Consider the following 27,210-nt stretch of genomic DNA (forward strand, 5'->3'; position numbering starts at 1 on the left):
TTCATGGTTTGGTTGACATTAAGATTAGCGCTTTTTTAAATTTTAGTAATGAGACCCGAACCAGGAGCAGCCATACACTTCTTGAACCTCACTGAAAGAAAGACGTGTTTAAATTCTATTTTTCTCAAGAACCGCTATAGACTGGAATAAGCTCTTCCCTGCATGTCTGATGTTACGTCTCAACCCGAATTTAAGAATTACCTTAGTTCATTAGGTTAATAAGAGCATGTCAATTTGTAGAGTAAACTTTTTAGTCTGTACTGTACTTACTGTAGCTTGTAATTTTTACTTTTGCATTTTTAAGTGGTTAGTGTGTTGCCTAACCGGCTTTTACCGACCTAATTGAGACGGTGATGATGAAGGAAACCGTCATAATCTACAACAGCGATCCTCGCCTTTCTTTACTCGACCCAGCTTTCCTTGCTCGTGTTTACACATATCAAAGGTGGGCTATCTTATTCAAAGAGTAACTTGCCTGACTTTTTATTGAATACCCAAACGATCGTGTTTGCCCATGGTAAATTTTTATTTCCTCTATACATACTATACGGTGACAGCTTGTTTTCAACAAGTCCAAGAAGTTCATCTTCTTACTTTCGAGGATGTTTGTGGCTGCACACGACCTTTGTTATCGGTGTGAATAAACTCCCAGAGTTGTTTAGCACTGTTAGCATTTCCCAAAATATTTGCAAGCCTTTCCTGAGGCAGTGTGAAAAGTTCTTGAACACTCTCCACGTTTCTCATGACAGATCTGGAAAAATAAATTTAAAAAAATTAAAATTTATCTTTCACAGAGCAAAAAAAAGGGTTCCAGGATGAGGTCTAAACTGTCCGTCGTAACCTACTACTGGGCTTAAGACAAGAATTTCAGAACTTCTCTAACGTATACAAGTAGAGATAAAGAAGTCATGTCTTGCACAGGACCAGAACTCAAATAAAGCATATCATTGAATATAGCCATCCGAAAGTTTTACCGGTAGTTCTTGAAATTTATGCCAGGAAGCTTTAAAATGAAGTCCTTAAACAGAAAAGAAAGCTAGAATAAACAAAATTACAACGTACATGAAAAAACAAATCTACATTCAGAACTATTCAAATGAAATGAAATAACTATAAGAGGGAAGAACGAAACCCTAGTTTCCATTCGTTTTCCGTTTTACCCAATACTCAAAAGACTATCATTTCACCTTTAACACCAAATTAGACTTAGCCAGTATTTTGTCTTCCCAAGTCAGAAGTCCGTATCGGAAATCTTGATAAGACACCTAAGCACTGCCTTACGTCTTTCTTAAAACACAAACAACTCATTTCAAAGTCTTATTAGCGGTCAATCCTCGTTGTCTTTATCAACTGTTCCGTCTTAACCGGTCTAAGGTCTTTGGAGACTCACCCGGCCTGTACCAGCATCCTTTACTGACTCACCTGTGGTCCAATGTTGTATGTAACATCTGAGGCAACTGCTGTGGAGTCAGAGCCCACAGCCATGGCTGTGGCGGCATCTGGTTCAGGACATTTTGCCTGGAAAACAACACAAAAATAGAAAAAAAAAGTAAAAATCACTCTACTACTACTACGCATCTCCAAAACGATTACTATGATCCATTTAGCGGTATGGCTCCCTTTCTACACCTTTTGCTGTTAATTACGACAAAATATCAATTTAGTTGCATGAAAAGGCGAACAACTGCGTAAAGTTACATACATTAGCGATCAAAACGATCATTTGTGCGTAAATCATATTCAATAACGATTTTGCATTTGAATCAGAATTCAATAACATTTTTGGGCATTTTGGGCATAGGCGTCATTCGTCAAACAAAGGAGAAAAATGTAGTTTCATTTGCGCCAACTTTCGAGTCATTAACACCATCATTATATAGACACTACACAAACATAGTGCATTCATGAATGAAAGTGATCTTCGCAGTGATGTGCACTACTTAGGCAGTAGTGAAAATAAGGCCTGAAAAAAATTCAGGCCTGTACGGGATTTGAACCCGTGACCTCTGCGATACCGGTGCAGCCCTGCACCGGTATCGCAGAGGTCACGGGTTCAAATCCCGTACAGGCCTGAATTTTTTTCAGGCCTTATTTTCACTACTGCCTAAGTAGTGCACATCACTGCGAAGATCACTTTCATTCATGTCTTTATCCGCAGTTCAAATATATGACCTTCATATATTCTTAACCGTATAATAATAGTGCATTCAGTAACATTTTATCACACTGTTTGAAATTCAATAGCGATAGCAAGGACTGTAGGAGGGTGGGGGTGGGGGGATTTTAAGTAGCTAACCTGCTGGTCACCTCCTACTGCATCAAAATTAAATTAGTGGATCAAGACCACGTTGTGTGGAGTCAGTTAACACGCGGGTAAACGTAACTTGATCTTTCAAAGGCTTCCATAGGTCTGTTCTTTACGACGCCAAGCAAATATTACGAAAGCCATAAACAAGGTTGTTTCATCACGAGAGACTCACCTTCAGATCATCAAAAAGCTCAGCTGTTGCATACGGGCTGTGACACCACAAGATTTTCAACTGGAAGATCAACCAGGATCATCATTAATTACCATTATTGCTTTAAGACAACAAGAAGCCAAAAAGCATTCATAACACGCACCTTAGGAAAATGAAGTGTAAGTAAAGTCAACTTGGAAGATATGTCATTGAAGGATACCTCACTAGACAAACTTGACTTCGCCTGAAGGAAAAACAAACAAACAAACAGGTAAACAGATAAATAATCAGATGGATAAAAAATGTCGGTAAAAAAACTGTTAGAAATTCACGATGGGCGATTCCAAGTCTTAATTCCTAATTTTAACAAGAGAGTTAAAGAAAAACCAGGGGTAATTACAACATCATTGGATTCTGAGGTTCGGTTTATACGTCACGTAAGGAACAAAGGTCAGTGACAAGAACTATCTGTGTCCGTGTGTCCTACAAGAACTAAACTTGTCTACTTCACACGACCATACAGAAGCATAGAAAATAAAGATCACTTGCAGTGGATTCTTAAGTTCTGGATCACTCCTAAACGAATAACGGGCAGTAATTTCATTCTAGTGAAAGATGATGTTTTCAGTGAACAACACAGACATACTCGCACAAAACAAACGCCAAGTACTCTCGATAAGGGACGACCCTACGACCTTCCGAGCAGTATTTAGGATGCTCTGCCACTGAGCTACGGGAGACTCCTGGCAGGCTAGGACTTTTAATTCTTGTAAGTAAATGCAAAATTTTACCCGATCCTACCAACTGTGCAGGTGTTGGGAATTTCCGTGTATCAAACAAATTGTTAAATTCGAGTATTAAGAGGTTAGATCTTAATATTTTCATTTTCGTTTTTCTTCCACTTAATCTCACTTTTTCCACCTCAATAAAGATGGCTTACATCGGGAGAAGATTTTCCTAATATTTATAATACAAACAAGTTGTTCGATTCAGTTTATTCTCATTCTAATCTTAGCTCAATTTGTTCTACAGTGTGTTCACAGCGCTTAATTGTAGATATATTTGGGTCTAGGATTCTCGGTGGCCTCAGATTCAGCGCTCGCAAAAACCCCTGTGCAGTAGAACGGGAAGGGCACGGTAGATTTCCCACTCGGACGAGCAACTTTATCTCCCTTCATGCAATATTTGATAGTTTAAGAGTTGACGCTAAAACATTTTAGTCTTTTATTTCCTTTTTCATCCCCTACGAGGTAAGGCTAGCGGAGGAATGCCTCTGAAAGTCACATATGAAAGTTGCTTTTATTTCCTTTTTGTCATCCCCTACGAGGTAGGGCTAGCGGAGGAATGCCTCTGAAAGTCACATATGAAAGTTGCTTTTATTTCCTTTTTTCATCCCCTACGAGGTAGGGCTAGCGGAGGAATGCCTCTGAAAGTCACATATGAAAGTTGCTTTTATTTCCTTTTTTCAATCCCCTACGAGGTAGGGCTAGCGGAGGAATGCCTCTGAAAGTCACATATGAAAGTTGCTTTTATTTCCTTTTTTCAATCCCCTACGAGGTAGGGCTAGCGGAGGAATGCCTCTGAAAGTCACATATGAAAGTTGCTTTTATTTCCTTTTTTCATCCCCTACGAGGTAGGGCTAGCGGAGGAATGCCTCTGAAAGTCACATATGAAAGTTGCTTTTATTTCCTTTTTTCAATCCCCTACGAGGTAGGGCTAGCGGAGGAATGCCTCTGAAAGTCACATATGAAAGTTGCTTTTATTTCCTTTTTTCAATCCCCTACGAGGTAGGGCTAGCGGAGGAATGCCTCTGAAAGTCACATATGAAAGTTGCTTTTATTTCCTTTTTTCATCCCCTACGAGGTAGGGCTAGCGGAGGAATGCCTCTGAAAGTCACATATGAAAGTTGCTTTTATTTCCTTTTTTCAATCCCCTACGAGGTAGGGCTAGCGGAGGAATGCCTCTGAAAGTCACATATGAAAGTTGCTTTTATTTCCTTTTTTCAATCCCCTACGAGGTAGGGCTAGCGGAGGAATGCCTCTGAAAGTCACATATGAAAGTTGCTTTTATTTCCTTTTTGTCATCCCCTACGAGGTAGGGCTAGCGGAGGAATGCCTCTGAAAGTCACAAATGAAAGTTGCTTTTATTTCCTTTTTTCATCCCCTACGAGGTAGGGCTAGCGGAGGAATGCCTCTGAAAGTCACATATGAAAGTTGCTTTCCCGAAGGGCAAGTTGGCATTTAAACTTTTTTCAAGCCCTGCCTTGGATGTTGTTGACTAGCGCAAATAATCCCCCTCCGTTAAATTAAAAAATAAACAGAAAAAGCTACAGAGAGTTCCAGTACACATCCCATCAAGAATTTCCACACAAAAATCTACAATTCTCCCACATGTAAAACGGCAAACACTCAAACAAAGAGCCAAAACGATAAAAATTAGGAAAATCATTTTGTCACATAAACTACGGTGTTATATAGGGATTTCCAGCCCTGAGAAAAGCGTAACAACACACGTGAAAAAAATAGGATATTTTTTCACGTGTTTGATATCGTCAATCAGGTGCTGAAACGTCATTCAGCTTTCGCGCCACTCGGGCAGGTTGATGAACGAACGGCAAAGCCTTCACCATTCACAATCCAAGGTCGTTTAACAGAATTATTGCGGATTATGGCAGCTGAGACGCTGAAAAATCCGTATCGCTTACAGACAGTAACGTGCAAACTTTCCTAGATGGGGAAGAAAACCAAAATACGAAAAGGGAAACCGCTTTGGTGATAGCATTTCTCGCGGCCGGGAACGAAAATCGACAACTGGAAGATTTGCCACCAGCCGATTTTGGCCGTGTACCTGAAATATTTCTTCTGTCGCTAAGGACGACATAAATAACTGACAATTTTGTATATTGAAAATTAGGCCCATTGTTTGTTTCCATCTCGAGTACGTCAAGCTCTTTAGCGTTTTTTTTTATCAGGGGATTGTCGATCCTTTTATTTTCATTCATTAATAAAGTCGACTTTTGTTGGCAGTAAAGGGCTATTGTGTTGATATGATAAACAAAATAGTACATAGTTGTTTGTAGATGTGATATTTCTGTTCTTGTGTTCAACTCGACATCTCACTCGTGAGCTATCGAGCTGAACACTCCAAGAGAAATTCCATATCTACGCACGCCCATGATCTCATGTTCAACTGTAATTGAAACTTGAAAATTACTTGATGGACACTTCGAAGCTAATTTAATTTTCACCACAGGATTACGATGGATACTAACCTGCAGGGAAAATGACTTGTTTGGATCGAACTCGATCAACAAAATGGGTCTTTTGTAGAACCTGACCATAGCCACAGCCTGGTGATACCTTGAAAGTTAACACAGAAACCATAGACATGGTGGATATCTGCACAGAATCGTATTTAAAAAGCTTTACACTTAATTTGATCAAATTTAAATCTTAGTTTAATCACTCCAAACATCATTAGGATGGGATGACACTAGCACGTGATCAACAGTGGTACAGAACAACTGCAGTGTTCGATAAGCTTGGAGGTCATCAAACGTGTTCATCAAATGCAATTTAAATCAGACAGTGCCGACATTCCTAATTTTTCTCACCTTACGGGTGAAAAAGTAAAAAAAGGGCACGAAGCTGCCAACTTATGTTAGTAGAGAACGTTTGTGTCAAAATCCATGAAATAATTTCATTCTGGCCCCCAACCACTCTACCCAAAATGACGAAAAACCTGTGCGTTATAGCATTGTTCAGTCAACTTTGCACTAGAAATTGGAGGGAAACGATTCACAAACAGCAAAATCATTTAAAGACTTTTCATCCCACTTCGCAATGACTAGTATTAAAACGAAAAGAGTAGTTATTTATTTCATTACAATTTGTAGAAGAAATCGTTATATTTATAGCATAGTCATACGACGTTACCCAGAGACGAGAAGAGCATTGTTACATTTACACTACAGAGCTAGCAGTTTGCCGATCAATGTTTGTATTTGAGCAACTGCATACCTACCCCTCCCTCAACCCAACTGAAAAGTCAACTGATGACATGTTAGGGTTAATGTTGGGTCAGGGGAGGAGTAGGTGCACAGTTGCTGAAATGCTAACATTGATTCCCGGTTACATAATCATGCGATGTTACTAAGAGAAAAGAGTACAATAAAACAAGTCAAATAAGAGATCTACCTTAAAGGCTTTTTTTCCTGTCAACTGTCTAATATTCTATACTATGTAATGACAGATAGAGTCTATAGATCACAGACAAATGCTCACAGTCTTCCGTTGTTGAGCGAGCCAATCAAATCACTCACACTCTTACGCTCCACACAAATGTCTGGGGTAAGAATGTAATCACCAACCTGTAAATGTGAAAGAAAAATAACATTATTTTTTGGCAATAGTGGTAAAAATTACAGAACAGAGCCCCACAAGCACAATGTTATGTAAACGCTACAGCTGGCTACATGATCAGATCACTCAAAGCAGGTCACCCAAAAGGCGACTTCCACTGTAACTTGAGTCGCCAGATAATTTCTTTGTGGCGATGGAAAACATATTAGTCGAAGCTTGAGGAGATAAGGAAGATAATTATGTACAAACCTCTAAAGTCACAGGTTCTACATCAATCCCTCTCCGATGAATCAGTGAAGGAAGCTCACTGCGGAACTCCCGCATGTCGACAATGACCTTGAACAACACCAAGTAGTTACTAATGTGTTTGGCTAACTCCTCACCGACTCTAGTCCAAAAACAGTTAATTACCTGAATTGTTGGACCTATTTTTTCAATTTCATTGCGCTTACATTGCTGAGTCCAAATATGCTCAAAAAGAAACTTTTTTTCCCGGTGCAATACACCTTACAATTTCTTGGGGATTCTTTGAATTAATTTACACGTGCACCTCATTTCCTTCCATAAACACCCAGGCGTTCATTTCAAACTTAATTGGCAAACCCGGCGTGGCACCGACCGGTAAGGCCAGCGTTTATTATCGGAGTACAATTTCGGCCTTTTATAAATTTATGTTGCTTGTTTATCAAACAGCTTCCGCGAATCGGGTTTGGTTGGCCGAGACAGAACAATTCTTACCTTCGTCCCACTCCCGTCGCAACAAACTGTTACTGAGTTTTCTATTCTATTTTACATGTAAACACTTTCACGAATGAAATGTGCAAATTATAGAAAGGTTATACCACCGCAGTGCTGCCCGCAAATAAAGTTACATTAAGGGTTGAAAATTCAATTTTGAAACAAATCATGAATAGACACTGAGCTCAACACAAAGGTTAATAAGAACTTGCTGCGGATCTAGGAGGTGAATTTTTCCAGCCTGTTCTACAAAGAAGTGGTCACTAAATTTTCCATTCGCCTTCTGTTTTAATAAAAACTTCGACCAGAAGAAACCTCGGTTTTTACTGGTGCCCATTGGGGATACCAAAATTACCATGAAACTGATTATCCATAAAATACTAAGGTGCTAAATTATTTGTTATACCTTTCTTGATTGCTTATTTCCTTCGTCGCATGTTGCTGCTTTCCTAGTGCTCACAGCATCTGTCGCCTTAGACGGGTCTCTACTCAACATCATGGCTGCACTTGTTTTACCTTCACGTTCCTCTGGGACAACCATGGTCTGCCATGTTGAGCGTGAAATTAATAATAATAATAATAATGATTAAGAAAGAACAAGCAGCCTATATTAGTCTTAAAGTACAACAGATATGAGATGTGGGTACTTACGTAGAGTTCCGCTTCGTGAGCCTTACTAAAAAAACATGTAATAGTGAAGTGTTGCAAACGAGAGTGAAGATGAAACCCAATCATTCACATCGATTCATTTTCAATGAATGAAAGCAGGGGAGAAAGGCGTACATTACCTTACCAAGCTTCACTCCACTAAAATGGCAAGAAGTTCAGTTATACCTTTGTCTTAATGTGAAAATGCAAAACTTTTACAACAGGCAAAAACAAGAGTGCGATTTCTGACACTTTTGTTCCACTACTATGCCATGTTATCATACAAGGGCATCGGAACACACCCAATATGCCACTGTATTACACGGTAGATCAGAGCAAAAATATGGACGGAAAGCACAACAACAAAATGGCCACACTGAATTATCCAACAAGAAGTTGTTTTTTTTTTCTGTCTTTAAAGGCTTGGGTTTTTAAGAAACGATCTAATTACTTCTATGACTGATCCCAAACTGCAAACTTGGCGTTAAGAGAACACGCACTTAATCGATACCAGGAAATACTCAGGAAAATTCAACCAAGTCATCCCACTTAACAAAATGTTGAGGCCTCAAGTTCCTGAGTCATGTCCATTATGGTAACTGTTGCTATATTCTGTGGTCAAACCTAAGAGACAGCTTTGGACTTGTTCATAGCTGATTACATATCTGAGCGTGGATCAATAAATCAATGTAATACATGTATAAGAAATAACAGAGAAATGAACCTACCCCTTTATTTTTTATCAGCACTTCAAACGCTTCTTTTTCTTTCCGAAGAGTTGTCAAGTATTTCTAAAATAATGGTTTAAAAAACATGTCTCACCTGCAAAGTTAATTTGACGAAAACTGAAAAAAAAGCTTTTGAATCACTACCTGTTCCTCGACTGAACCAGCGTAGATTAAGAAATAAACACGAAGAGGAATTCCAGGTCTGGATGCCTTATAAACCTGTGGAAGAGATACTGATGAATTTCTCATAACGATCTGGAATTATTGACTTGTACAAAAACAAACGTAGTACTACATCAACCAACTGATAAACGAACGAAGGAATCAACCAACAAGCTTAAAAATACTCGAAGGAAAATCTAAGAATTAACTTAAATAAAATAGATAACATGTTAACGAAAGAACCAGCAAATTCTCGCGGAATAAAAGATCATCGAACGGATGAAGCATCATACCAACAAACGAAGTGAGGCGAGATAAAGAATCTAAGAACAAGATAACGAATCAAAGAACAATCTTACCAATGGACGAAAGAAATCACGAATCCACAAAACTGAAAGGCTCACGAATACACGAATGAACGTACGAATGAACGTACGAATGAACGTACGAATGAACGTACGAATGAACGTACGAATGAACGTACGAATGAACGTACGAATGAACGTACGAATGAACGTACGAATGAACGTACGAATGAACGTACGAATGAACGTACGAATGAACGTACGAATAAACGTACGAATGAACGCACGAATGAACGTACGAATGAACGTACGAATCCCCAAAAATTGAATCAAAATACGTGCAGTCACAAACACGTCTTTAAACGGTCCAGAAATGAAGGCAAAAAAGAAAAGAAAAAGCAAACCAAACAAACACACGTCTAATTTCGTAGATGCAACGAGAAGTTTTTTTGGAAATAAAACAAAAACAAAGAGCAAAGGAAATGATCGGCCAAGACAACATACTGATAGTACATTATAAAAGAAAAACAGGCAACTGAAAACGAGAAAAAAGGTAAAAATACCTCAAGTTGGCGTATAAACTGCATTTGCGCATCATAAAGCACAACATATCGAGGCTCTACTTCCCAAAGAGTCCTCAGCAAACTGTAACGATCACTAAAAAAAACAGTTCTCCATCCTTCAGATCAAGTCTCATATTAGTTTCGTATATTAATACAAGACACCGAAGACTGATCATGATTTATTCATCTACTAATTTGTTTATTCATTTATCTAATTCTTACTTAATTAATTAATTCTAATCAGTTCATCTAGTTTTGTTTTTCTGTTGACTCGTTTATCTGTGTATCTATTATTTGAGAGAACACGATAAAAGTTTGCCAAATTTTCGAGTGTTCTCTCAACATCCCAAGCGGTTTATTAGCCGTTAAACCAGTAGCAAGTGTGGTATATTGCTTGTATGACATAAATGTGAGTGAAGTTTGTCAGAGAGAATGATAAGTCGCTGATTCTCATGAAACACATCAAGGTGCGAGAAACCAATTAAAACACCGGAAACTGAATGAACTGGAAGGCATATGGAATTGCCATAAAATCTTGAGTACACATTCACTTTCGAAGTGGTTTTGACTTCATGCAAATAGCATTTCCAGTAAATATCCAAATGAGAATACAGTTAGTTTATCGCTACATTCTTCTTGAAGCAAAAACATGCCAACTTTCCCTTCTGAAGTTCTTCCACATTAACAGCGCAGCTGGTTAAACTGCATTTCAAGTAAAAAATTTTATTATGTTAGAAAAACAAAATCTTTGTCATTGTTTTTAACGTTTAAAGTTTCCTCTTCAATTCCTCAAAACCAAAGGCCTTTAACAAATTAAAATCTGGGAATTCACCCCGTGTGGCGCCATTTCACATAACGGGAAGATGCTTCAGTTTTCTACGGGTTTACGGGCAATTATACAATAGATTTTTGACCAATCAGAGCGCGCGTTGTGTCTAAGTTATGTTATAAAAAGGTCAAGAACCTATTTATCACTAAATCGATATAACCAAAGCTATTTAGTAAAAGCAATATACGACCCCTTCAGTCGTGTTACTGGCATAATAGTCCTCTTAGGAATGCCTGTAAATCATTCGCCAGTTGCCCTTTTTCTTGCGTTCTCTCGACAACCCGAGTTGGTTATCAATTCGGTAAAACCGATAGATTTACATTGTATCGCTTTAATTCGGTCCATTATTGCGCATACGAGTATGGCCATCCACGAATTATGATAATTATAGTAAGATGTTATAAGTATGCAAATGAAGCACGTTTTTTTGTCAGCCATTGCCGCCATTTTTTATTGAACTTACTACAAGCATTGCTGATGAAATGTTTGCACAGCTGTAGGGAGATACAGGTATTCAAAGCGTGATAACAGTTATTACCTGCAACCTGTTAGAGGATGAATGATGGTCATTCGTGATGACAGCAGTTTTATTGGAGGGGAGTCCTGTTCTGCCGCTTTGTTTACTTCACCTGGCTGAAGTAAAAGTGATGTAAATACCTCATTACAAATCTCTGTTTAATGACTCGAAGGGTCTCTGTTACGCAAACTAACTTCTTTAATGACAAACGCAGACACAACATTAAATAAATATAATTAAGTCGAATGCTTTTCGATTGAGTGTCAGACAAAACTACAAATTAAAACAACAACAGCAAATAAACAAAAAATAAAACAAAACTACAGACAAACCAACACAAAATGAAAAACCTGAAAACAAACCAACAAAGAAGGTAATCTAAGCGGCCTCATGGAACAGAAACTAATATCACAAACAGACAGTGAAAAGTCACGACAGATTCAGGAAACCTCCCCTTAGTATGTTATTTTTATGATCCAGCGGCACTTAGGCCTATCTGATTCATCCTCGTAAAAAACGTCCCACATCTATTTTTATAAAATCATGTTTCCCCATTGACGCCAATTTTTAATATCTTATTTAGGGTAGGCTCATCTTATAAACTTTCGCACTAGCTAAAACGATAAGTAAACGATAATTGTATGTTTGTATTTTTCAGTAATGTATCACATGCAAGATGTGGATACAGTCTATGACTTACCCTCAAAAGAACATTTGATCTTGATCCTTGGAGAGAAAAAAATAATAATTTAAAGCTCCCTTTACTTCTCACTACACCGCGTTTTGATAGTAATTTCAAGATCGTATTTATTACAATTCTTACATCTTCGAAAACTTGGGTACAAATATGTAAATAATAAGAGTGAATACCTAGATAGTAACACGTTTATGAATTAGCAGTTTAACCCTTTAGTTTACACCCTAACATCAGCGGGCATATTCTCCATACTGTTCTCTCTACATTTCCTATGGTGCTGAAAAGGAGAATTTGTTTAACAATCAAGAGTTTCATTAGTCGTTGAACATTTCGTTTATTCTCGTGACCTAAATGTGTGATATAGGGCGATATTGCTAAAAACTAAATAAATTAAAACAAAAAAATTTAAAGATACCTTTGAATAACTGGGTCTTCGATGCACTGTTTCTAAATGGGAAAATAAAAAATTAGTTGATCAGGAAATGATCCAAAAAAAATTTCTTCAGTTAGATTAACGAAGCCGATGGGAGAGCAGACGAATAAAAAAACTACTCGCACCACAAAACGAGCAAACAAATTGACCTTGCTAACGAGTCAATAACCTGGCAAACGTGAAAACAACTACACCAAATAATGACCAAAACAGTTGAAGAGGAAAAACTCAGCGGACACGTCAAGAGAGAGAAATGCTAACAAAAGAACCGACAGAGTAACGTAACATCCTTTAACAGAGACATCTAATTTCCATGACGTTAAGAAATTACTTGTTGGATATTATCGGCCACTGGAAGAGCAATTTAGAGAAACTTTCACTAAGATACTAGGCAATTTCATACCCTTCATCTGACTGATCTGAAGGCGCTTTCTTCCTTGGGGCAGCAGCTTTCCTTTTTGATTTCCCTTTTGTTCCAGGTTGAACACGGCGTTGACGGGATGACGGTAAATCCTATAAAATTGGACGACGACATTATTTTGATCAAAACTTACCGACATTCAACTTATTTACTTACTTCAGGTAATGGTTTGACCCGGAAGTAACATTTGATCGACCTTAAAAGGAAAGCTGGATCAAACTCTGATGATTACTCTTGCTAGGGTAGTCAAAACATCAGTCACTACCGCCTAAAACAGTCCTTCTTGGGACCACTCTCACCTGGACCATTAGACCGTACGTGTTGTAATCAAATATTTAGTCAGTACAGTTTTAAAAAAGAAAAAAGTTGCTGTTGAGAAGCAATGAGCCTAATGGTTAGCGCAGTGGACTGGGTTCTCGGGGTGAGAAACTTCACTTGCACATTGCCTTTCTACACCCGGAAGTACTGCTGAGTACCAGTGAACTGTTTAAGAAATATCACTGAATAAAGGGAAATTAACTACAAAGGAAGAACTTAGCCTCCAAGAATTAACCAAAGCTGGGTTAAGAAAACCCACGGTGTGAATTTAATTTCAGATCTGAAAGCTTTAAGAGAAAATTCAGTTTAATTCTTTTCGTCTACAATTTGATTATTTGATATTCTAAAAGGAATAGAGAAAATTATCAGTAAAAAACTAATGAATAGAGAAATAAAGAAACCCGGATTAACATTTAACCCTGGGTTAGCAGAAATCGGCCTTAGAACAACTGGGCCGCACGCATTCACCAGTTATTGCTGTTGATGGTGAGTCATCAATCATTAAATAATCAGGGCACTGGATTGTCGTTATCTTGAGGCACGGATGCCCTGAAAACTCATACTTCCGTGTCTAGGTGCAATAAAAACCCGTCTGTCCCGATCTTTCCATCATCCCGCATACCCCGAGGTAAACACAATAATTTTTGCCATTAGCGCATAGCGCCTCTCAGAGGGACATGATTATGACACCTCTGTAGAGAAGGCAGGCGAATCTGTTTTGGACGGCGCATCTTTTTTCTTAATAACCTCGTTATTCTCAATTGTTTCCGTGGTAATGCTCAAAGTTCTTGCCACCATGTAATTTGCTTCTCTCCAGAATTTTCAAACTGCTATTTGATAAATTGTTTTCCGTTTGAAATGAATTCGAAACGAAGCAGCAACAAAAAATGTTTAAACATTTGATCATTATTATAATTAAACATAATTATTTCACATCAAGAAAAATTACCGTCAGTAGGTGCCGCATTTTTGAGTAATTAAGGTATAGGAAATCAGAGAGAAAGAAACAATGAACACGGCATCAAATGGCGGAACGCCGAGAATTCGTTTCAGTTTTACCACGATTGCTATCGGTTGCACAACCACTCCGGTCAACAGATCTGTTCTCGCCAAACAAGCCAGAAGTATGTTGGGGTTGTTTTGCAATTGGCGCCCCTACCTTTTTGTTGGAAATGTTTGCACTAGCGTCACTTTGCAGAGTATCTCCACTTACGGAAGCTACAAAACGAAAAAAAAACTCACAATATTACATCACTTAATACCCCTTAGGAATATATTAAGTTTCGAGCATTCGCGGTCCATATCAACGTTATCAGTCTGCAGTCAATATGGGGAAGATAGGGGGGAGATAAACTCGATTCCAAGTTTGATAAGGAGGCCAATTATTTCAAGACATGCAAACCTTGACGTAGCTCGTTTCTTCATATTTTCACCCTGACACCAAGTTATTCTAGCTTTGAGACATTAATGAAAGAAAATCTTATCGTGAGAGCGCTGAAATAAACTCGCTTGACTTTTGACATAGCATTTTCTTTTTCTCATCTCTCGAAAAACCCGAGGAACCTAATTTTGAAAATCTACAACTTCCAATTGGGCTTCCTTGCCACACCCCTAAAAATCATATCGCGAAAAAGGCCAAGACTGTTTTATTAAACTGAATAAACACAGTTAAGGTGGAATACAAAGCAGTGGCTTGAAGGTGAAAACATACATGTACCTGTCTCTGACGTCTCAGCCACTGTTGCTGCAGGTTTTATTAACTTGTTGTAAAGGCGAGTGAGAACAGCTTCGCTTCCATCACAGAGGTACTAAATTACAAAACGACGAGAACACCATAACAATAAGATGTCCGCAAAAATATTTCAATTCAACAACTTTATCAAGCATCCTGTGCATCAACTTTTGGAAAACTGTCTTCCCTCTCTTTTTCTATCACTTGGTTACTGAAAGATTCAATCTGAATGGTAAAATGCAAATGAAATCAATTTCAAACTTCATCGAAAGCTGGATAATTATAGCGAGGGATACTGTTTTGTTTGGCGCAAAATTTGAACTGAAATCATGGCTGCACTATAACAACCACCCCCCTCCCCCACCCCCAACCACCTCTCCCTCGCTAGATTAAGATTACAACTTCATCAAATACAATTGAAAATCCATGCGAAAAAATGTATGACATTCCAATCGCCTAGTTCACCATTAAAGACTTCGCATTAAGCAGTCAGTGAGGTGGAACATAAAAGCGACATCATTCGAAGGGTTTTGCATTTCAACTCTTGAAAGTAACCGGTAAGTACCAAAAGTCGTCCTAACCCATACCAATAATCAATGAAATAATCAGTTTACTTCATACGTTGTAAGCTGTTAGCCGAGAGAAAAAAGTCGCTGAATAAGCACTTACATCTCTGAGCTGTGAGCACGTCCTTTCGTCATAAGCAGCAATCAGAACATGACCAGGTCCAACTGTAAAATAAGGCAAAACAAAACTAATCACGCAAAAACTCACAAAAGAAACCGCAGGAAAATCCGTATATCGTATAATCTTTCAGCATCTTGATGTGCGTCCGGTCTCACTTATTGTACTTCTAGACACGATTATGCACTAGTGACACTCAAGAAATTCACAGAACCACGAATTTCTGGCAAAGACAAGCAACAGAACAGAAGCTTTGAAATGACACCAGAATCAAGGACTAATCTTCTGTAAAGACTATCAATGACAATTCTACACAAAGTTTCTTGGTTCTCAAAGATTCCTCTCGTTTTTTCCCAACATCAAATTTGAAGGGTACAGAGAGATATCAAACATAGATCTCGAGCGTGGAAAATCAACTTCAGGTTAATCTTGGCAGCTTTACGGTTCAAAAAAGGAAAAAATATTTACGGAAATATCAATGCCGAAAATTTCAGTGCTTCGCTAATTAAATACTTCTTCCAAAGGCAATTGAAGATATAAGTAATTCTCAGAGCATTTGACAAGCTACGACGAAAAAGAATCTTTTCTTCGTCTTTTCAAAGTTTAAAACACTGACCAGTTTTAAACATTGGGAGAAAGTATTTTGCACGGCACTCTTTGCCCAAAAAAAAAATTGGAATAGAAAGCGAACGACGATAAGATCTTTTCAGTCGTAGAAGCAATTTAAAATCATTGATTGACGTAAAAATCACAGACAATCAAACGAAATACAGACAGTAAATGTAACAGGTACATTTGTCATTATCAGCATCATCCCGCTCAATCTCTGCTAACACTTCTGACACAAGCCTCCACTTCGGACTCTCCTCCAGAACTAATTCCTCTGTTAATGGAAAGCAAACCAAAGAAAGAAAAGAGAAGAAAGAAAAAATGTCACAAGTTGTTCTTCTACATAACATCAACTGCTAAATCTTATCACAAGGTACTCAGTGAGCAAGCAAGGTCTGCTAATTCTGTGATCTGACTGGTTACACATGCACCAGTTAGATGACCTCCTCCACTCAAGATTGCGCACCTTACCGGCTCAACGCGTTCTTAGATTCTGGAAAAATCTTCTTAAAAAAAAGGGTATTCAAGGATATTTACAGCAACAGAAGGGCGAATAAAACTGCGATCAATCTTCCCCGAGGGTAACTCGTTGGACAAGAAGACAGAAGGCCGCACTTTCACTGTTGCTAACCACTTCAATTTCCTCCTTTTTTGTCTTTGTTTGATTTGTCCTGTTTTGCTTTGTCTACTGTAAAAGTTAACAGCCTGCTAAGAATACAGCCGCTTAGAGTCTTCTGTCACAATACTTTCTATACATAATTTGTCTTTTTTTCGGCTGAGAGAAGTTGCAAAAATAACAAAAGTTATCTACTACAAACCTTTCTGATCCTTGTCACCGCTGTAGCCTCTACAGAAGAGAGAGATAGTGAACTAAGCACAGTTGGAAGAAAAGGGAAAAAGAGAGAAACTTTGGGTGCATCCAGTGTGAAGTCTCCTAACCCTTTAACCCCTAAGAGTGACTAACATCTAATTTCTCCTTACAATATCCCCCCTGAATTAAACATGAAGGTCATGAGAATAAGGGAGATGATCACCAACAAAAGAAACTCTTGATTGTTGAAAAAATTATCCATGTCAGAACCCGAGGAAATGTGAAGGGAGTAGTATGGAGAATATGCATACTGATGTTAGGGATTAAAGGGTTATCACATTGTTCATAAGATCACAACTCATAATCAGTATTCACATCACTTAAATACGTTTCGCAACACAGATAATCATAGTCAGCATACATTCATGCATATCACGGTGATCAATTCCCATGAAGGAGTCCTGCGCAAGATAAGATACTACATCGACTACCAGCAAGTCGAGAAAATACACTGTATAACCTTTTGAGTAAGACGAGTGCTTTGGAGACCCAGCCCCTCAGCTTGATGGGGGAAAGGAGGGAGGGGGGGAAAGAAATCAGATCAGAAGATATACACTGGTCACCAAGCCCCCAAAAGACCATCTTCTTCCTTAATTCCACGTCAACTGTATTCACATTAGAAGCCTACATTGTGCAAAGGGCAGTATTGGCAACAGAATGGGAATACTTAGGAGAATATTCACTTACTTAGAATTTTCTTCCTTCTGTTGTGATGTTTCTCCTTTCGTTTTCTTGTTTTTACTTTCAGTAAATTCAATAACCCTTGCCTTTGCATGCTTTGAAAAAGAATTTAAATTAAAGTACTGATTATAAATATATGAAAATCATAATAAGTGCATTACAGTTGAAGAAATGAATATAGAATTGATCGTCGCAGTTATGAACACTACTGAAATAGTAGTTGAAATAAGGCCTGAAAAAGATTCAGGCCCGTACGGGATTTGAATCCATAACCTCTGGGATACCAGTGCAGCGCTCTACCAACTGAGCTAACAAGCCAACTGGGAGCTGGTCATTATGCTGGATCCAAATAAACCTTCCAAGTGGTGAATAATGACTGTAAATATATGAAAATCATATATGTGCACTGCAGTTGAAGAAATGAATATAGATTGAAGCGATCCTCGCAGTAACGAACACTACTGAACTAGTAGTTGAATAGGGCCGGGATTTGAACCCACGACCTTTGCGATACCAGTGCAGCGCTCTATCAACTGAGCTAACAAGCCAACTGGGAGCTGGTTTTTATGTTAGATCTAAATAAACCTTCCAAGAGTTGAATAATGATTGTAAATGTTTGAAAATCATATATGTGCACTGCAGTGGAAGAAATGAATATAGGAGTGATCCTCGCAGTTGTGAACACTACTGAACCAAAATATATTAAAGTTCACACGGCAACCAGGTGGACAATCAGACATAGTTTGAAGCTACACTGGTTTGCAGATTTAATGAATGTAACCGAAGAAGTTACAATTCATAGACCCAACGTTTCGACACTCCTGTCTAGTGCCTTCATCAGGGGTGATCTACTGAACCAGGTGATCTACTGAACCAGTACTTGAAATAAGGCGACCCGTATTGCAGAGGTTATGGGTTCAAACCCCGTACGGGCCTGAATTTTTTTCAAGCCTTATTTCAACTACTAGTTCAGTTGTGTTCATAACTGCGAGGATCACTTCTAAATTGATTCTAATACAAATATAACCTGACAGAAAAACAGCTTACCACAAACAAGGAATCTGCAGCATCCATGAACATCCAAAGTGAATGATTCTTGACATCACGTTGACTAGCTCTGATGGTGCATTGTACATTTTGTATGTTAAAACATTACAAAAACAACTCAGTCAAAATGTATCTTTTCTTAACAGATGGTTTGTCATATCATGGGAACGGTTTAAACCACACAGGCAAGGAGGCAAACTAGTGGGGTATTTTGTGAGTATGTTATATGAGTTAAAACCAAGCACTGGACAAACTACATGTAACATTATATGGCAAGTTGAATTTTACACTCATCTACGGATAGATTTAAATTTATTCTTACTTATGATTGATTGGAGGACAGACACATTGATAATGTTACCATTAACAACATTCTGCCTTTTTATCACATAAAAAATAGATTCTTTTTTGTCATAGGTTTTGTACAGTAAAACATCAAAATGTAAAAAGGACGTAAGTGACACACTTGGCTGAACCACTTTTTTCTTCCTGTCACATTTTCACATCATCTGTGATACTGAACAGACACATCCAATGTCACCCTGTGGGCTGTGAGTGCAACAGATGAACATGTATGCTGGCCTATTCACCATGCTGTATAACTTTTACAGTACATCCAAAATATGTTTACTTAACACATTTTATACATAAATGAAGGAAAATGTGAATGCTGGAATAATTATAAGTACATTTTAAGTATACCTGAGTGATTCCAGAAAGTTGTAAAATGTCACACAGTCATATTGTGTAAGATAGCTGTGATGAGAGAAATAATTATGATCATCGTAAAGATTAAAGTTAAACTGAATTATTTCAAATTATTATTTTCTGGATGCATTGGTTAAAAATAAAGCCATCCCAAATGCAAATTTCCAGTAACTTTCAGAGAGAAGTGGCCCATACTTAGAAATCAGTAAGCCTGGCTATCACTATTTAAATCAACAGTTTAACTGTCTTAAGTACTTGAATATGTATGCAATTACAGTAGGATAAGCCGGAGAACTTTAAGATCAGCAACCAACTGTCTTGTCTTGTTTCCCTACAACATACAAATGCATAAAATTATCACTGATAAGGAAATAGAAAGCAATTTCACAAAAAAAAGAACCACAAGCCCCATAAATGCCAGTTAGTTACTAATTCTTTCCTAATAACCTAAGGTCTTTGCATTTTAGCAACTTACATTGAGTAAATCAGTCATTATTTTCTTTTTTTTGCTCTTTTTTTCCCCTAAAACTGAACAATTGAAACTGACTGAGTAAAGGAAATCTTAACATAGAGTCTCACCAGTTGATGCCAAACAGGATTAAGTTGAAATCTCAGGATTTTGTCAAAGGATTTGCTGATACTGTTCTCTACAGTCAGATCATCTGCATCAAGCTACATGATTAAGAGAGAAAATCATGGTATTACTCATAAAAAGCATTATCATGAAGTTTCTCCACAACTGGTCCATTTTCAAAACTTTTACTTACTGTAGAAACTTAAAATCTATTCACTTAATATCTTCTCTACAATTTTTAAATTCTTCCAACTACTTTGAAGCTTGTCTAAAATCCTAGCAAACAATTTTTCCCAGTTTCCTTCATTCTTAACACAATTTTATTTGGTGCAAAAAGGCTTCCAATGTCATGACGAAGTTCTAAACTAACCTAAACCTTTCTAGCATGACAAAATGAAATGGTATTGAAATTGTAATTAATTCATAGTTATTAACAGGAGGGAGGCATCTAATAAATACAATCTACATTCACTTCACCCTTCAATTATATCCACATCCGAAAAATTCAAGACATCATCAACAATCTCTTGACTAAATGTTAGATTGTAAATGATGTAGACAATCTCTTTCTTTGTCAAAAAGACAAAATTTTCATTGATGCAACAGGAGACTCACTGTTGGATTTGCTCTCTTCAGCTCCTTAAGGCATGTATTGATCAGATCAAGAGCTGCTGTTTGAATTGCCAGCATGGAAGGTGTTAGATGGAGATGAAGCTCAATAACCTCTGGCTTAAAAGCAAAAATTTGCACAAATCATCACTAACAGAATGAAACACAATGAGCATTATTTGATTCTTTGACAGTGTGTAATTGTCAGTGTAGAGACAAACCACGATGGCTTGTTAATAAATAATAAGGGATGCAAGTCTATCCTACTGTAGGTTACTCCATATATTTCATCAACTTTCCCAAACCACCAACTTCCCACATTCTTTCAGAAAAGTAGTGCCCAAGGACACAACAAATTGACCAGGGTCCACACTAAAACAAAGACTTAAATCTTGCAAACCCATAATCAAATGTGTTAAACTTGTTAAAGCTTGGACCATAGCAATTCCAAAAGCCACCTCTGATGGAATCCTTCATGATTAAAGTCTAAAATGTGCCAAATTAGAGGTGGACCAAACTACATTTGGTGATATATTTTTGGATTTAACATCGTATCCTCACCTTCACTTATTTAAAGTCCCAGTACTAAGACTAAGCATTTATATATGTCCAGTCACTGATAGTTGGTTTTCAGGGAGACATTTTTAAGCTTAAAAGATTCAAGCAGATTGGCTGCCAAAACTCCAAAACATACCTTGTGTTTTTCCAGAAATGCTGAAACTGTTGCATGAAACCTAGATTTAAAAAGAACAAATATATTAAAAGAAAGATTAGATTAATGCTCAATCAATATCATAAGGACTTAAGTGCTCAATTTTATTGATAATTATTGTTTCTGAATAAATAATCCCAGAAGAATCCCTAATCCCTAATCCCTAATTCTACACAGAACAGCAGTTCTGTTGTATTTCACACATGTCAAATTATGATGCCATGAAATTGTTAATTGTTGATCTTCCAAAATTAATTAAGAAATACAAATCAGTTCACAATTATACACTGCACGCAAATTTGGACCAAACTACTCTTCCTTAGGTGCTGGTTCCATATATCAGACTGCATGTAATTCTTATTCAAATACAAATTTTCTTTAATATGCAAGTCAATTTTATTTCTGTTTCCCATACCTAGGCCAAAGATATAGTCTTCTTACAAATAAATTCTTCATCACTTTTTCCACTTGAAAAAAACCTGAAGTAAAAGCCTGAGGATTGTCTGATAAGGCTTTGATGAAACCAGTCTGTAAAGAATCAAGCAACAGAGTCAATCAATAGAAAAAAAGGGCTTAAGAAGGGTAGAATGAGGTGTACAACAAACTTCATCTGTATATGGTGTACATGTATATGCACATGTCCTTGTACATTACACATCAATAACCCACTAAGTACATTTTACATCAATTAAACCATCTAATTCACAACCCATCCCTTTCCTTTCTTGTTGCAGTACCTACAATAATGAAGAACTGTTAGTAGTACCCACATAAACTGTTGTAGTGGCTATATAAAGTACAATTACATGATTGTACTGTAGTACCAACATGAAGTATTGTTGTACCTACATGAAGTGTTATAAGATATTTGATTAGGTTATCTCAAAATGACAATCAGATGGGAGTGGGGCAACTCCTCATCCAGAAGGGGAATTGATAGTTGCTTGACAGTGACACCAAATGAGCCTCAGAGTGTTTGTGGGTCATTAAGAGATGTTGTCGTTTTTTTTTTGTTCTTTGTGGCAATAGTGAGTCATAGATTATCAGACCCCTCTACAAGAGTGTGATATAGATCTAGATTCCCCATTCCTCATATATAAAGCAACATTTTTTCTTCTATGAAATAAAAAGGGTATATATACTGTATATACATGTAACGATGCTGTGTATATAATAATTAACAATAATCAAAACACAATTTACTAATTGGTTGAACCAATTATTATCATGAGATTCAAGAGGGACACTATCTTTTTTTTAAAAAACTCGATAATACTATTAACACCTTCAGGTGATAAAATTCAGTATCTTTATTAAATCAATGAACATAAACAGTACTTCACCTTATTGTTTTCTCTGTATAATCGAAGAATGAAAGCCTCCTGACAAGATTCTATTATTCTAAGCAAATAAAAACATATTTGATTGATTTCAGTTTAAATTTAAAGTGCAAACTGCAAATCAAACAATTGGGATGTCATGCAATGACTTCACAACAACACTGAATTAAGCACTGCTATCTTCAATTTTTTTGTTAAGTGCTTTGCCTAATGTTATCATGTTTGCAGTCCAAGTCAGGGTTTTCATTGAGTCCCTGTAAAGAGTTTCAAGAGCTAACTTAAATTTTGAAACTCTTTACAATAGCCAATTTACATTATCAACTCAGTTGATGATATTTAATTACTCTGTTCTACTCTCTTACTGATGCAGCACCACAGTTTATTTAGAAACCTACCCCCTTTTTTCATTAGGTCTCCTGTGCTAGGCTGGGAGATTTGGTGGCCTAAGGGCTAGTGTACATGACTGGAGTAGAGAAGTCTGTCTTTGAGACCTAGCCAGGTCAGTCATGGTGTTTTATTTCAAGTACACTTTAATCTCACAGAGACACTGGACTAATGTTCAATGTACTGGACTCCAGGTACCAGAACTGGCTAGGTCAATGTGTTGTGTTCTTATTAAGCAAAATACTTTACTCTCATAATGCCTCACTCCATCCAGGAGTATAAATGGGTAGTGGCTAACTGTCAGCAAAGCTCAACTGGAGGGGAGGAGGGGGGGGACCTTGCAATGAACTTTTTCCAGGGAGGAGAAGTAAATTGCTCCTGATCACTTCATGCTATGAAACCAGAATAAGCTGCAGCCAGATGGGCTACTAGGCTCAAGAACATGTACATACTTTGCCCTTTTTGCTTAATCTAACAGTGCCTAGTATCCACACAAGAGTACAAATGGGTATCAGAGAACTGCCAGGGAAGCCAGACAAAAATAAATGCTAGTAGGCAGCCTGATGTTAACCTGTGGCTTTATGCAATAAAAGCAGGATAAGCTCCAGAACTATATTGTACCACTAATGGCTCAAGAGCACACTTTACCAGGTGTTATCAAACAAACTGTCAACTGTAGCAGACTGAAACTATTACATACTTGTGAGCACGTAATACAACAATTCCTGTCACCAGATGAATGGGCAGCTTCTTTGTCAACATGTCTACAACCAAGATTCTTGAAGTGACAAAAAGGACACCTCCAGAAAGATACACAGACTCTCTACAAAAACAAAAATTTAACTTTTACACAACAAGCAACTGGACATTGAAAGGCTCTTTTGAATGACTAAAATGACAGTTTAATTGTTTACATCATAACATGTATTTATATTTTTTATACTATTTTCTAAACATTTCCTTGGGTAATGACAAGTACAAATTGTTTGACAATCAAGAGCTTCTTATATTGGTAATTATTTCTGGTGCTCTCATGAATGTTACTTTGAGTCAAAGGAAATACAAGAATGAGAAATAGAGGCCAATTACTTGCAGAGGTTACAGGGTTTTTTGCCTATTTCATGCAGGTGCTCAAAAGTTGAGTGGATTTTTGGCAAGTTACCATTTTTTAAGTACAGAATGATATATCTTGACATTTTAATTTCAAGTCTCCCTGTTAGCTAAAACTTAGTCTTCAAATAACAAATTAGAAGTAACCTCTCTCCTCTCTAAGGAGTTGATATAATGATGACAATTGCCTCAGTAGTAGGCTAAAAGCTCTTAACTTGCAAAGTTTTTAAGATAAAAAATTGAGTCGTGTTACTTAAAATATTGACAGCAAGTACTCAGTCTCTTAATCATTCACTCTCACGATCAGACTGTTAATTCTCCTGTCTAACTACTATGCAATTATTCCTTTCAAATTAGTGTTCAGAATTTGATGTTAGATCAAGATAACCTCTACCAGATAAGTTTCCATATTCTTATTACCAGGGAGAAATTACATGTTAATCACTTAAAGGGTTAACCACTTTAATTAGAACCTTAATTTAACCTTAGCAGTACCCTCCTAACAAAATGTATGTTTTCAGTTTAATATCAATATCATCATAAAAGCAGATATTATTCAAAAAGCAACAAGGGGTCATTTCATGATATAAAACATACCTCTCTGAAGAGGTGAATTCAGTGGTGATAACTTTTGGAAGTGGAACATCTGAAGACTTAAGTTCATCAAGAATATAGTCCTGCAAACAATAAGCAATTATTGGATGAGGTTGAGCATGATATCACTAATTATCAATGCCAAGGTCTAAATTACTAGCCAAAGCTGAACACTGAGGCAGACAACAGTGACACAAGGTTTGATAATTCACATTTTAATTTATGTAAATACCGAATTTTAGATTTCTTTTAAATAATCTGCAAAAGAAGATGCTTCTCTCTGAGTTACAAAAGTTTGATAGCACTACATGGATGAGGGGCTTGGAAACTAGGCAGACATTGAACTTGACATGATAACCCAATATCTGCTGCTGCAAATTATTAGTAATAAGTAATTTTTTTCAATTAGTCTTGGCCATCTGTTGTTGCACATGCTATTTGTAACTTACTTCAGCTATCACTGTGCCTTTCATCCATAAACCTCAGCTATGAATGCAAATACTAAATTTGAGGACAACAATGAAAGGCACTACATGCAGTATAAAATTATCATTTCAAAACTCATAGCAAATTTGACAAGATTGGACAAAAATTGTGCGAGGCTTCCAATTTTCAAGGCACCCGTACCACTTGCTGCCCCTATTTTAGGGTTGCTTGAGAAGCCATTGACCATCTTGTGATTTCTTTGTATTCCTCTTAAGTTTAACTCCACATCAGCTTGACACCAGTTCTGATTTAGTCTTCATTTTCTTTAAGTTTTGTACATGTATTTGCCTAGGAAAATCTAAACTTGTTTACAAAAGCAAGGTATTTGCAGTTTTTACAAGCAGCACTATTGACCACTGCTAAGTTAAAGGAAAAGATCTCTCTTTATTTTTTTTAACCTGTTGTTGTTGTTTTCTTTTTGTTGTAATTGTTTGTTTGTTTATTTATATATTTTTTACTAGTTTCATCGGCTTCTCTAAAGTAAAATTCTTTCCAGCCCTGCACAAAAGGGTGTCATCCATTGGAGGGCAGGAGGGGAGTTAACGATCAAATATGTTGTCTTATTTTGTTCGGATAAATCGCAGCCACATAGGAAAATTTCGACCCAGCTGACAACATTGTACGTTTGGACGGGGCTTTTCTTTACGCATCGTAATGATTGATGTGGAGATTTTAGTAAGTTTCATTCAATTTATTCCCACCTAGACTCAAGAAAAAGGAATAGGACCTACCTCTTCCTGATCTGTCGTGTTGATCACAAGGACTAAAGATATTGAGGAAGGATCGCTCGTAACACAATGAATCTTCAGAAAACTCGCGATAACTCGCTCAAAACTCAAACCCCTACAAGCCACAAATAAGCAATAATGAGGTGCGATAGAGTAAAATAATTGAAGCTCTTCTCGCTGGTGTACTTACTTGGCTGTGACAAACAGCCCGTCATCATCCATAAGCTCAAGGAACATAGCGTTTTCATATTCAGATAATGCCGCCATTTTGGTAATCCAGAAATTACCGCTGGCCAGGGAAACATCGCTCATTGCTTCTCGAACCCAGGATGTGCGGTAACTTGCCCTAATGATTCCTGATAAGAGTAGCCACAGAAAAACAAGTTATAGATCCCTCAAAAAAGAAGAAAATTACTAACTGTGACTGAAAAAGTCATATGAGTTGAGTTCTAGCGAAAGAAGCAGAAAAACAGCATGGCTGCCCGAGAGCTAAGGAAAATTTTCGCGTGACTTCATAACCATACGGTATAAAAACTTTCCGATGTTTACTTGAGGCCTTGCCCTGTAAACTTGATATTTGTTTGATTGAAAAACATGGTGCGTTTCCCGTTTTTTCGAGAGCGATCATGTAATGATCACGATAATTTTATTAAATATACTAGGATTCAACTCCGACTGATTTTCAGCTGAAGCAGAACATAGTAATCATGCGGTAAAAGCAAAGCCAAAAACCACTACCACTCTCTCTATGACAGGGCGTGAAATTAACTTTTTTTTCTGATAGCCACTTGGCTCCTAAATTCTTCAAAGTGGTAGCCAATTCAAAAAAAGTTGGTCGCCATTTTCAAAGACAAACAAAATCTTTCTTTACGCTGTCAGCGTTCTAGATAGACCCTCCAAAATAAAAAAGGGAAAAGATCTTTAACGTGCTACAAAGTGGACACTAGGATGTATGATATACAACCTTCAGGCTCATCTAAATCCAAGATGGCGTCTAGTTATCGATCGAGATGCATGTGCTACCTTTTGGAAACAAACTTAACGAGGAAGTTTGCCGCGGATTTATATATCTTTGCAAATTTATTTAATTCACTATATCTCTTGGTAAGGGTATGATGAAACGTTGTAGTCGCCAATTTGGCGACTAACTTTCAGGATTTGG

General features: G+C 37.4%; 1 protein-coding gene across 3 annotated transcripts; it reads right to left on the reverse strand.

Moving 5' to 3' along the window:
- Positions 1 to 507: 507 nt before the first annotated feature.
- LOC136277244 (DNA repair endonuclease XPF-like) lies at positions 508 to 26,357 on the reverse strand. Of its 3 annotated transcripts, XM_066158997.1 has the most exons (34): positions 26,239 to 26,357; positions 26,052 to 26,163; positions 24,838 to 24,917; positions 23,831 to 23,953; positions 22,750 to 22,807; positions 21,822 to 21,934; positions 21,389 to 21,428; positions 20,701 to 20,814; positions 20,091 to 20,183; positions 19,787 to 19,842; positions 19,506 to 19,559; positions 18,804 to 18,873; positions 17,763 to 17,851; positions 17,023 to 17,051; positions 16,389 to 16,478; positions 15,581 to 15,642; positions 14,897 to 14,987; positions 14,339 to 14,397; positions 12,844 to 12,953; positions 12,423 to 12,454; positions 12,011 to 12,036; positions 11,332 to 11,426; positions 9,965 to 10,058; positions 9,079 to 9,153; positions 8,935 to 8,997; positions 7,965 to 8,102; positions 7,070 to 7,156; positions 6,743 to 6,828; positions 5,731 to 5,818; positions 2,623 to 2,703; positions 2,481 to 2,540; positions 1,423 to 1,518; positions 975 to 1,018; positions 508 to 751 (listed from the first exon to the last, which is right to left on the reverse strand). In XM_066158997.1, exons 1-34 carry the CDS (start codon positions 26,313 to 26,315, stop codon positions 583 to 585), a joined length of 2,754 nt encoding a protein of 917 aa, XP_066015094.1. In that variant the 5' UTR covers positions 26,316 to 26,357; the 3' UTR covers positions 508 to 582. The 3 variants fall into 3 exon arrangements, with proteins under 3 accessions (XP_066015094.1, XP_066015095.1, XP_066015096.1); XM_066158998.1 differs by lacking the exon at positions 9,079 to 9,153; XM_066158999.1 differs by lacking the exons at positions 22,750 to 22,807; positions 23,831 to 23,953; positions 26,052 to 26,163; positions 26,239 to 26,357 and having other exon boundaries at positions 24,838 to 24,879.
- Positions 26,358 to 27,210: the final 853 nt, after the last annotated feature.

Source organism: Pocillopora verrucosa, chromosome 12 (genome assembly GCF_036669915.1).
Source record: "Pocillopora verrucosa isolate sample1 chromosome 12, ASM3666991v2, whole genome shotgun sequence".
NCBI lineage: Eukaryota > Metazoa > Cnidaria > Anthozoa > Scleractinia > Pocilloporidae > Pocillopora > Pocillopora verrucosa.